Source organism: Antrostomus carolinensis, unplaced genomic scaffold (genome assembly GCF_000700745.2).
Source record: "Antrostomus carolinensis isolate BGI_N321 unplaced genomic scaffold, ASM70074v2 scaffold3159, whole genome shotgun sequence".
NCBI classification, from domain to species: Eukaryota; Metazoa; Chordata; class Aves; order Caprimulgiformes; family Caprimulgidae; genus Antrostomus; species Antrostomus carolinensis.
In genome coordinates, this window is record NW_010336240.1 from 2,078 (window position 1) to 15,299 (window position 13,222).

The 13,222-nt window shown below is 40.4% G+C and overlaps 1 protein-coding gene across 1 annotated transcript in view; it reads left to right on the forward strand.

The window, feature by feature from the left end:
* Positions 1-200: 200 nt before the first annotated feature.
* Positions 201-13,222, forward strand: part of LOC104530232 (TBC1 domain family member 14-like) — a 16,932-nt gene continuing 3,910 nt past the window's right edge. The window contains exon 1 of the mRNA XM_010174760.2: positions 201-930. Coding sequence (XP_010173062.1) covers positions 257-930 — 674 coding nt within the window. The 5' untranslated portion in view covers positions 201-256. The remainder of the gene's footprint in view (positions 931-13,222) is intronic.

Here is a 13,222-nt window from a genome sequence, read left to right on the forward strand (position 1 = left end):
GTTCAAGCGGGGGAAGGGATAGTAATCATGTGCAAAAGAACATTAATAACTTTAATTAAAAGCCTAAATTATGACAGGACTGAGTGTATTTAAAAAAAAAACAAACCAAAAAAACAAACAAAACCCCAAAACAGCCAAGAACAAACCACAACCTTTCTGCAAACTCATAATCTTGTCCTTTCTTTTTTAACTAGTTACCAGTTGGGCCAAGACAACGGATGTAAATTTATCCAACTCCTTAAATGGTTTGAGCTTCATGGGAATTCTGGATGCACGAGTGGGCAGCAGTATCCAGGGCCTTCCGAACCTCAACTCCGCGACCCCGAGATCTCTCTCACTGCCCGAGTATGGGCCTGGCCAGCTGTCCAGTGCTTTAGAAGATTGTCATAGCCTTAAATCAGTGGATTCTGGTATTCCAACTCTGGAAATAGGAAATCCAGAGCCTGTTCACTGCAGTGTGTTAAATGTGAAGAGAAAGCAGTCAGAACCTGAAATTGTGCCTGACAGGGCTTTTCAGAGCGCGTGCACGCTGCCGTCTTACGTGCCTCCACATTCTCTGACTTCTGAACATGACCATGCTGTGCGAAAATCCTCTACTTTCCCCAGAACTGGGTATGACACTGTCAAACTTTATAGTCCACCTTCAAAAACTCTGAATCGAAGTGATGACATTTCGGTGTGTAGTGTTTCTAGTCTTAGCACAGAACTGTCAACAACTTTATCAGTTAGCAATGAAGACATTTTGGACTTTGTGGTCACAAGCAGTTCAAGTGCAATTGTGAATCTTGAGACTGATGAGGCACACTTCTCGGATGTCACCCTGAATTCCACTAAAGAGACCAGTGATCAGAGCCAGCAGGAGTGTTGTGAAGAGACAGACGTGGACAGTAAACGAAAAATATTGGGACCTTTTGCGAACTTCTTTGCCAGGTAATGTTTACATCAAACATAATCTCACTGTAAAAATTCAAATAAGCAAGAACATAAATAAGGTCTTGTGGGATATTTTACTTTGAAAGAGGTAATAGCTTGCTATTTTAATTTAAATTGGTATTAACAACATATTTTTTCTCTTCCAAGCAAGTCGGCTAATGTTGCTAGGGACTGAGGCTCTGAATCCTAATCTGTATTATCTTCATGATATATGGAAGCATCTTAAATCTTCTTAAAAGATTCCTTCTACATTACAGCAAAAGGAGTTCTGAACAAGGTATTTTTCCTCTAAATGAAGACACCCAGTAAAGTGGTGAATGCAAAAAAGGACTAGTCTACTTCTTGGGATTTGGGTTGGTTGTTAGTGGTTTTTGGTTTTTATTTATTTAAGGCCTTCATAACGTCTCTTGTTTTTAGGATATAATGTCTGAGGTATGATATGTTTTGAAGAAAGGGTCCTAGAAATAAATTTTAGAGATCAAGCAGAGTTGGTTTTAACCTGTTTTGAACATGTGATTGTTTCAGCTAATCTCTTTTTCCTCATGTAATCTTTTTTCTTTTTGCGTGGGATGAATAGGCTGATATGAATGGACTGATAAAATACTTGGAGAATTGGCAAACATCATTCTTTGAAAGGCCGCCTTATTTGCAAAGCTTAAGAGAAGCAGTTTCTTTACTAAACTGGCTGAAGCCTTCATTGATATTTATTCTTAGGTTAGAGTACTGTGCAGCAGAACTCCAGTCATCACTCATGTTTGAGGTGCTGAAGGTTTTGTGGACCTCTGTTTGTTGCCATGGAATCAGACTTAATTCTGAAGCAGGAGGCTTCTTAGCACTTCAAAGCATGAACTTTTGTTACCCATTCTGGTAGCACAGCTGCTAACTCAAATAAATGCTGTCCTTCAGCCTGGAGGGCACACAGTGGAACAGGCATATTTAGACCCTGCTCAAAGTAGGATGTTTAACTGCTTCTTCACTTTTCTCATCCAACAAAATAAAGCCATCTGTCCAAATTCTGTTCTAGTGTAGTCTGTAGTGGTTTTGCCAGTGTTATAGAAATGGTGGTACTCACCAGACTGAGCTTTTTAACCCGAATCTTTTCAGGCACATCGAATTCCAGAGAACAAAGGCTGTCCTTACTGCGTTTTAAATGACAAATAAGTAATGTTGGTCACCACATGATGTCATCATAAGAATATGAGGATTAAGTTCAAACTAGGTGATTGGCTTTGAAGTTCCAGGTGCTCTGTCTGTAACCTGGCCTTTAACATCCTTCCCTTTAACATCCACTTTCTGCTGTTTTGAAAATAAGAGTTGCTTACTTTTTGTCTGTACTTGCACACCACACCCCCATGTTTTACACAGCCGTTCTCTTCTGTTGTGCGGCCTGAGGGTGAGTTTCACAGGTATTGCACAAGCAGGAAGCTTCTGAGGGTCCTTCTGTGCCACAGGGAATATGGTCTATATTTATGCTGTCAACATTGTTAAGAATCAAAACATGCTGCTGCTAGGTTTTGTTGATATTTGCAATCTGCTGTCCATGGGGTTGTAATTGCTTCCTCTAATGATCTCATACAGTCCCTATTCCTTAGAGTTTCTGTGGGCTCCTTGGATTCCCAGGGCTGAAATGAGCTGGGGCCCTGCAGTGTTTTGTTTGAAAGTAACTGACTTGTAGGGGGGCTTCCTACACAGCTCCCCCTGCGCTGTGTGCCAGGGTGTGGGTACTGTGTTAGACAAGGAGAAGGCATTTGGAATAATATCTTTGAAGACCAGCTTGCTGAGGAGGGAGCTTCTTAAAGTAGCTTGTAAAAAGTGCTGTGTTGGTAGGTATAAGCATAGTCCCGGAGAGGAGCATGTTCTGAGCACTTCACTCTGTGCTGAAGGGAGTTGCACTTGAGATTCACAGTCTTGCAGGTTAAGTGTGTAAACCTTCCCTTTTGAAAACTAGGGATGAACTGTGGCAGGAGAAAGTCGAATTTCTTTGGCTTTGGTCAGTGGCTGGCACACTTGTGTACAACATGGAAGAGCAAGCACCTGAGTGATTTCTACACTGCCTTTCGAAAGCAGAAAGCAGCCTGATGGTTGTGGGGTAAGGCTGCAGCGCAGGGGCTCTCAGCCTTCATCTGCAGATTTAGCTCTTTGAGGGCTCCTCAGGGTAATGGGATCCAAGTTTGAACCACTGAGAGCAAAGATGAATCAGCTTAGTTTTTGCTCAAGTTTTTGACACTTGGTAAAAAGAGAAACCTTGCTTCTTGAAACAGCAGCTGTGCTTGTATTGATGATCCCTGTTTGTCCTCTGAGAATGTGTTAGTTTATCTGAATTTGTCAAGACTGAGTTTACTCTGGATATATCAGTTAAGTTTCATGGCTCCCTGTAGACGTAATACTGACAAAAATTAGATGCCTCCAGTGCTTGGTCACATGCACCTAAGCTGCTTATCTATCAGTTAAGGCTAAATCTTCCATAATGTCAAGAAGATGCTTAGAGAAGCACCTGCTTGGGAATGTGAAATTAGTTCTCAGCACTCTGTGGATTTATTTTTCTTAGTGAGACCCTACGCACGTGTGCACGTGCACTGTGCATGAGGTTGTATGTTCAGCTGTGGCGGTATCTGTGGTGTGCTACAAAGTGTTGGTGTTGGCTTGGGGCTACGGTTGAAAATTGAGTTGTAGAGGAGGCTGAAGAAAGGTTGACCGTGATGGCTCGTTGCCTGTCAATCCCGGCACCTTCAAGGGCACTTGGGAGTGGAGTGCTCCTGCCCTGCCTTGAGCATTATGACAAAGAAAGTTTCCTGGACTGCTCCTCTGGCTCATTTGCTCTCTCTCCAGTAGTTTGAAACTCTGAAAGGTCTGGTTGTTTCCTCAGGTTGTTACATGTCTGTTTGGGTGTGGCCAGAAGATCCAAAGTGAGAAAAAGAGACTGCTTTCCTGCTTGTTTACACACAGCTTTCCTCTTGAAAGACCTTCTGGCATCACAGGTACCGTTCTAGGTGGAGTGCTAGTACTCTCATTAGGCTCCAGGTTAGCACATGAAAATGGACTTTTGCTTCTGAAAGCAGATGTAATGCTGACTGCTGACAAAGAAACCTGATGTGTTGGTTGTTTTCAAGTGTCACATGTACTTGTATCAGCTCTAAAAGGCCAGAGGTCTTTCACGTAAAGCATGAGTTTGAATTGATTTCCTTCATTTGAATATATGCAGGAACTTGATTTGAGAAATAGTGTGAGCAGATAATTGTCTGGGAGACTAAAGAGTCGGTGGCTTGTCTGCCTCTTTGCCCTAGTGACCCAGAGTAGCATAGGTTAATGAGTTTTACCTTTGGACTTTGCTTCTGTACCATACTGCTGAAACACAGACTTTTTAAATGCTCAGGTTTTTAAACAGCTTTGCTGAGTCAGGACCATTGTCATCTTACTGTAGAAGTGGCACTTCTCATTTATCATTTTTGAGAGTGAAGAGGAGGCTTTTTATGGTTACATGACCATAAAAAGGACTAGAACTATGTTCAGTTAAATAAGCTGCCATGCAGTTCCCTTCCTTTTGAGTGGACTACAAGAATTCGAAGTCTTTACTTAGTCCACTGATGTGGATATTTTCTATTTTCCCAGGAATCTGGATCATCTTCTTTTCAGGCTGCTCCTATAATTTTTTGATACAAATGTTCTAAGTAGCAGGATCTCAGGGTACCTCTAGGGACAACAGAGACTATGCATGAAAAAAGGACTTTAAGACTATTATGTTTTACTGTTTCCAAAGAATCTCTGTATTTCTAAGAGAAAGCTTCTGAAGCAGGATAGGCATCCTACACCATACATAGAAGCACAAACCTAGTCCAGACTGTGGCCTTACTTGTAGTCTGAGGAGAAAAAGGGCTTAATTTTCACAATAATAACTACTGGTTTCAGCCTGAAATCGTCTGAAATCGTGTAACTCATACGTTTATATCCCATACAGATGCACACACATACGTGTTTTGAGGTGATTGGTCATACTTAAGCAGGAGTTCTGAGCTTAAGGAATTAGGTCCATCGATGCCATAGATAAATCACTTGTGTTAATGAACAGGACCCCTTCATAATGCCATTTGTTGCTTTTAATGAGAGGACAGCTGATCGTACTTCTCTGATTTTGGTGTTAAAAGGGAAGTAAAATAACAGGGAGCGTTATGCTGTTGATTTCCCACTTTCATTTCTCCAGAAAGGGAATTCACTAACCATAGAAGGGAAGAGAAAGGATGAAAAGAATTATGATTGAATAACTGGAGATATTAAACTTTATATATGATGTTGTCTCCTCTTCTCTACGTGTTTTATGTTAAGTGAAGCCCATTAGCGTATAGGCTGTTCAGGAGGAGGCAGGCTGAGAACAGGACTGAAGTGTGTAGGAGGAGAGACAGAAAGAGCTGGAAGTGCTGTGGAGGAGGATATGAGTACACTGCTTTTAACCACAAATGAACGAAAACTAGCTGAGCTGCAGGTGGAGTTGTCCAGAAGCTGGGAAGAAGGACTCCAGAAACTCAGCCTCCGATGGAGGGAACCCGCATGGACACCCAGCACCAACGTTTCACTGCCTTGGGGCAGGCTGGGCTCCCCAGTGCTGCTGTTGCCTGACCCCCTGGGATTCACTCTCCCCTTGCAGGGAAAAGAGGAGTTTGGTGGAAGTTTTGTCCCTCCCCGCTGCTTTATCTGGGTGAATTTTGAGCTAATTGTTGTCAATAATGAGTATTTAAAAGTGCTGGGGAGAGAGGAAGGCAAGCAAGCTTAAGTTTCAGTGGTGTGGGATGTAGCATAGGCGCTGAGGATCTGGATTAACAGATGATGCTGGAAACAATCCATCAGCAGCCCACGAGGCATCCAGGTATACTCATCTGATGAGTACTTCAGTCCTTACAATATAGTTTTGGATACTACTTATTTGAAAGACACTTTCTGTCTACTTGAAATGAAAGACTAGTGGTCCTCCCCTCATGGGTACTTACCGTCATGTCTCTATGTAGAACAAAAGAAAAGTTGCAGAATTTTTCTGAAATAAACATTCTTTCTCAAAGCAAATCTTCCATAGCTGCAGAGATAGAATTCTAACAAGATAACAGCCTTTTCTTTTGATAAGGGTTGGAAATTGTTGAAAATTGATCTATGATACAGTTTTCAGAATTCCTATCCTGTAATTCACTGTATGAAGTTTTGAACTTTGCCATGTGGCCTGTTCTCCACTAGGTGTTGAACTGAAACTGTCCACATGAATTTTAATCCCCATTTTCCCTTTATGCATGGAATAACGTGACTTTTGTTTAGATTTACTGTTCTGCTAGTTCTTCCTTAAATTTTGTACTAAATCTTGTTTGGGATGTGACTCTTTAGAATAAAAGGAGGTCGCTTTTGCAGTTAAAACCTGCATTGTTTAAACACCTGTTTGTGCAAAACTGTTTTCAGTTACTCAACAGCAAATCTAAGAGGCTTGTTGAAGTTATTTGTTCATTATGGAAGTTAAATGAAAATCTGCTCACCAGTACTTCGAGTTTTGGGATTTTTTTTTTTTTTTTCAGTATTGGTACAAAACTATGCAGTAAGTGAGGGCTTAATGTAATCCAGTTATTATTTAAAATAAAACCAAATGTGTATGTTTCTTTTCTAGTGGCTGATGGGAAGCATTACCAAAGTCTCACACCAGCTAGTGAATGAGACTTGTAGCATAGATGGGTGTTGCATGTTGCTTGCAGCATTCAGCTATAATGCTTTTTTCCCCTGTTCCTCCTCCTTCATCTCCCGTGTGGGGCTCCCTTTTGGAAAGCTGGCAGTTGTTCATCCTGTGCACTCCACGTGCTTGCTTTTGAACAGAAAGAGTAAGAATTACATACATTTTAATAGATGTATACAAAGACTTGAGGAGCTGATTCAGATGAATGAAATTAAGGTCTGTTTTCATTCTGATTCATTGTCTATATGGAGGTTTACTGAATTAGTGGGATAGGTGGTCTTTGTATCTTCAGTTAATTCACAAGAACGTTCCTGATATTTCCCTGTGTTAGAAGGAGCTGTGAGAAGTGGTGGGCACTGGGGACAAGGGAGAATATCAGCACAGTCACTGCCATGTGGTGCTCTATCTCTCTATCTAATCAAAATACCATTTAATGTTCAACTGACTTTTGTTCCCTCCCTTCCTTACCAGCAATATCAACTGTTGTAAGTTATTGCAAGTACAGAAATTATAAAAAAACCCCAACTCTAACTATAAAGAGTATTTAATTCAGAGTCCACATTGTGAGGGAATGTTGTATACACTTAGAGATTCTGAAAAATGCAATGAGCAAGGTGAAATTAGATGGAATAAATATAAATTTATTGCTGCTTTTTTTTTTTTTAAATACTGTCTCTCTTCCTTTCCCAGTGTTACATAATCTGTGGGGAAGTTGAAGTCAACATTAACTGTTTTTAAACATATTTATAAAGGCTCAAACAAGAAATGGTCTGTTAATAAAATTCCACGTATGGATGAATACTTGTTTAACAGAAATAGCATATGGTCACCGTGGCTCTTCTGAAGCAGGAATATGTTTTTATGCCTTGCTCTGGGTATTCAGAGTTCTGGGAAATAAATGTTGAGTTTGCTGGCAGGAAAAAAAAAAAATCTATGAGTCTTCTTTATGAACTGTTAATCTCAGTTTGGGCATTAGTTACATTGCTGTTTTAAGGAGCTATCCATGTTAAGCCTCCCTTCTAGGCATTAAGTGCCTCAAAAGTTTTTGAGCCATGTGTAAGAATAATAAAGAAAAAACCATACAGTAGATAAGGAGTCATTCACACCTTACATTGACAACTGACAGAATAAACACAAGAACTTGGTAACAGTCCTGAGGTAAGGCAAGGTATTAGTGCTTGGGCTCCCTTCTGGAGCCATGTGGTGTAACCTCCTGCTCAATGCAGAGCTGGCTTCAGCATTAGAGCATGTTCCTTAGGGCCTTGTCTAGTCAATTGTGACTATATCCAAGGATAGGGTTACCACAACCTCTCTAGAACACCAACACGTGGTCCAGGATTTAGCCACTGTGGGTTTTTTTTCCTCCCACTTTATCCAGCAGGGATCTACCTTGCAGCAGCTTGCTGCTTTGCCTCGTTTTGCCTTTTTGCATCTCTGAGAGTGGTCATCCAGGCTAGATGAAAACACCTCCCTCATACAAGCATCCCCACTTGTATGTCGTAGGTCTCAGCACCCAGCCATCATAGTGGTCATCTACTGGACTTTCTCCAGTTTTTGATTTCTCTTTGTTTTAGTCCAGGGGCCCCAAACTGGATACAGATAATAGTCTCATGGGTACTAGAGCTTTTAATAATTTTTTCCTCTTGATCTTGCTAGTACAACCCAGTCCATGTTTAATCTTTATTGCTACAAGGTCTTATGCTGATTCAGGTTAAGCTTTCTGCTTAGGATGACATTTCGTATATTCATTCTGTTTTTTTATTTGTGTGGTACTTGAGATCAGTTAAGGAATCTGCTTTCAGACTTGGAGCAGAGTTTTGGGTTATTCTGATAACATTGGGATAACTGAGAATTTTGCCAGCTAGAAAAGAGCCATTGTGTATATAGCTGGTTCACTCTAACAGTTTGACCGTGGACCCAAATGTTGCTTTTGTACAAGAGTCTTAACTTGCCTGAAACTTCTGTTTCTGAGCATTCTGCAGCATTCACATGGTAGGCTAGTACTGTGCATCATCCACATGCAAAATAGTTCTTGCTTTGCTACAACCAGTCCTAACTGCTAAACGTGCAGGACTGCTGTCTGATTTGTCTTTTCATGTCTTTGACACTTCAGTGTCAGCTCTCCTCTGAAATGAGGGCTGCCCTCCAAGAAAAAAAGGAAAATGCAGAACATTGGAGTCTTGATAAGTAGTTATCAAACCCAGCTTTTTTTCCCAGAAATCTAAAGGGAGATTTCCAGGTTACCCTGTTGTCAGCTGTCAGGTATCCTGTCCTGGCAGCTTGTATTGTATTGCCATCTCCGTCAGTTGTGGAAATCTTTTTTTCAGACCTGCAGGTATCTGTTACACTGCAAAGTGTCATTATTCTTGGTTCTTACTGAACATACTGGAATGTCAGTTGTTGGAAAACTTTGTTTATAAAATGGGATAGGGATTTTTAAACGTGATTTGTCATTAGTTACCCCTTTCATAGGTAGGTCAACTTCTTGAGGTGTCTGGCTCTACTTTGTTGGATTTGTTTATCCATAAACCAAGCATTGTTCTTCCTTTACCTTGACCTTTGGCAATCTCTCAGAGATAAAATTCTGCAAACTTTGCTTTTGTGTGTGGTTTTGGAATCTTACTCAAAGCATAACTTTTGACTTGTTGATGAAGGTTCTTCACCATAGCCAAAATACTTTGACTTTTTGGCTTATATTTTGTTCTGTTGGTGGGTTTTTTGTTTGTTTAATAAAACTGTGGGTTGACTGGGAGGTGACCTGGGGTTGGGAGGGGGGAATGCAAGAACTGGCAATCACTGCATCTAGTGAATTATTTCTAGAAACCAGTGTTATCTGGTCATGGGTACCAACTGTTGGCTTTCACCTGTGGAGAATGTAGATTTAATGCTTTTCAGGAGATTTTGGTAGGTCTTCCGACAAGAATTTATTCTCAAGTCCATCCATTCCTTAGTCATCATGATTTATGTGTTAGAGTCTTGTTAGACTCTACTAATCAGGGTAACCACAATTGCTGTGATAGAATATGTTGCTGATTTTTCAGGGTTTATTTTCTGTGCCTCTGGAAATTGTTTTAAGTGGCTGCAGTGCAAATTTGGAACATCTAGAGGTGAGAATCTTTCTTCTGTTGAGGGAAGTTGTGAAGGTTATGGTTAGTAGAGAATACAGAAGGTCATTGAAGGATGATAAGAAAACGATGTTATACCTTTTGCCTAAATCCCATACTCGTGTGACAATGTTTCATTTGTAGTGTCAGTTGAATTTGTACCATGCCAGATAAGGTGGCTGGATGCTTCTGCTCACAATGCAGCAAATATTTAAAGAAATTTATTTTAATGTATTTTTTGCTTAATAGGTGCTGTATGTTTCTTAGAACATCCTGTTTCAGAGTAGGTTTCTGGATATCTTGTGGAATAATGTCTGTGGAGACATCTCTTACACTGTGCTTATGTGTTCAACATGGCTTTACCTAGTTCTTATGATTTATATCTGCTTACTGTCAAACTAATTTAAAGTCCATTATGCACTCTAGTGTGACTGCCTTTGCACGGGCTGAGGGGCTCAAGATCTCAGTGCTCTCTCCACATATAGTTGAGAGTTACCAGGAAATTTTGGGATCTTCCTCCAGAAGCAGCTGAAACGAACTTTGTCTTGCCTCTGTTTCTGTCCTGCTTCTTAAGAATACATGTGAGTCTGATACTCATTTGCAATTGTTTTTCAAGATAATTTTGTTCTACAAAATCTGAACCTTTTGAACTTTCTCCACTGTCCTTAATTTTCATCTGCTGTACCCATGAGACTGGTAAGTCCTTTCAGTTGTTAATTTGCATGACTATTCCAATTGTTTTGTCTTCTGAAAATAACCTTAATTGCAAGACTAATTAAAATTTGAATGTGAGCATGTATCTTGAGAGCAGGAAATGTTCTATGTTTTTTTTAACAGTGGTAACAAATTTACTTGCAAATTAGTTTTGGGTAAACGCAAATTAAAAATTGCATCAGTCTATGCATGATTGGGGTCAGTTTCTAGTTAATTCTTGTGCATGATTCTTTACAGCAACCATCTTTTTAAGCATAAGGAACCCATTTACTTGCAAATATATTCTCTGTGCTAGGTCAGTCTTCACGTAGCCTACTACAGAGCAGCATATGCTATCTCACTTCTGTTTTGCTCACAACTATCATTCCACATTGCACGCCAGTAGTTCACGTACTTTGGTCTTTGGAACTTTGTCTAAGGAGCCATGTCAGAATAGTAACATCAAAATAGTTTTAAATCCTCAATTTCAGATTTTCTAGAGAATTGAAACACTTTAGTCATGAAAACTCTGAAGTCCTAAGCTCCTGGACCCTTTTATTTCAGGCAACTGGTTTATCTGGGACATTCTGGGGAAAAAAAATACTGTGCATTGCCTGGAAGCCCAGGTGTAGGGGATGTGTGTGCACCAAAAGGCATCAGTGGTTGTACATGTGTCCACCTCACTCAACTCCACCTTCTGGCAGCTGCTGTATTGGAGCCCGTCCTTTTTCCCTGTTGTTGGAGTGACATTTGCCAGAGAAACAGTTCCTTGACTCAGGTGGCACCGAACTAGAGGTATCTCAGAGGGCACAGTGTTGAGCCTGCCTGGCTAGAGAAGACTTTGAGACTTTCAAGGAGGAGGTTTACAGCTGACTTTAAGATCTGGACTAAATTGGCAACAGAAACCATGGCAGCACTGTCTCTGCTCCTTTTAGTGGACAGGTTTGTATACGGAACAGGGGGGAAGAGGTGGAAAGGGACGACCTCTTGAGAGGTGACTTTGTGTAAGAGGTAAACCTTGCCTGGGACAAACCACAGCTGAAATGTGAAAGGAGTGACTAGCTGAAAGCTTGTGGAGCCACGCTCTGAGCTCGTCATGTGGCGGTGGTTGCTGGCAGTTGTGTGACACTCTCTGTCTTTTTAGAAGGAGGATTGGACTGAACTAGATAAACTTTCTGCTTCGGTGGTGATGCAGGACGTTGTTTAAAAGCATAAGCTGGAAAAAGTTGCACTAGATGCTGTGTGGATAGGTTAGGCTTGATTAGTTGTTGCTGATGTGGTTCTAACATTATTATTTATTATTATTTATTTAACAGTATATTTATTTATTTATTTTATAATTTGATTGAGGCTTCAGCCTGACCATGGCAGCACACAAGGCTGCATAAATACTGGCAATATGTGAATGTGCAATATGTATATATGGCAACTATTCAGTAAGTTTATCTTGGTAGCACTTACAGAACCGACGTGAGGTGATTCTTAAGTTTTAGTAAAAAAAAAAAAAAAAGTTTTTGTGACACTGTTGAACTCATCTGTTAATATTAACTTCCTCCTCTCCCCACAGACAAGGCAGCTGGGCAGATCAGCATACAGTAACGGTGCACTATGTGCACATTCAAGCAAAAGGTTGTTCAGTGTCTCCCCTGGATCACAGGATGCTATTTGTGTGTATGTAAACCTTGGGTCTGGAGTTAGAATTAAAGTCTCTTCAGGCAGGTAATTCACCTCCGCAGATCAGTTGAAATAACAAGCTTAAACAGCTGTTTGGTGCCAAATACTGTTTTTAGGAAAGAAAAGTAGTTTTCTATTTGAAACATGATCTCAGTTTAACTTCTGTGCCTGGTTTTCCTAAGATGAGCAGCTGCAGACGCTTAGGGTGAAACAGTTAACAGGTTCAGTAGGAATGCAAATGTATGGCACCACACTAATGATACTGCAGAGTGGTGTCTCACATCTGATATTCCTCTTAATATCCCCGTTGTAAATCAGCATGATGTGCTCTAATGATTGTGAAGAGGTCAAGGAGACTGAGATAATGATCATCATGTGATCTTGCCTCTCCGGGCATGTCAACCCTTTTTATGTTCAAGATCTCAAATTAGGTTTTGTGTCTTAAAACACTTGTAATTAAACTTTGAGATCTTTTACCATAGGATTTCTGAGCTTGTCTCAGAAAGTCTTTTTTTTGGGCTGTTTTTTTTTTTTTCAAATAAAGAGTTTTTGCTCCTTGTTAACCTGTATTTTCCATTAGGTAAGTGAACTTTCCATTCTTAAGTTACCTTTGCAGTGGAATTTTTTTTGATTAATTATATTTGCTTAGATGAGACTGCTTAGTACTTTTTTTGAAAATCATAGGGAGCTGTGTAAGCATGGGAGGAAAGGAATTCCTTTTTGTGCTGTGGAAGTAGAAAAATGAAAGCTTTTGCTATGAATTATTTGCTCTGATATATATATATATATATCTATATATATATATCTCATTATATATATAATGAAATCATTAGTTCCTTCTAAGGGAGTTGCAAAATTTAAGGATCTGCTTTCAGTCTCAGGTAGTGGCTTTGTCAGGATCCTGTGGTGTTGTTCTGATTTATTGCAAAGCTCTGCAGAAATCAGACCAGAGAACATTCCATAGTACTTTTCCCCCCCCACCCCCTTAAGTTTTCTAAAATTGGGTACAAGGGGAGCAGGATCTCTTCTGCTGCCCCCATGCCAGCCCATCTCTCATGTGGTTTACCTTTGCCTTGTTCCAGTCTGGGGCAGATCAGGGTTTAACAATGCTGTGTGTCCT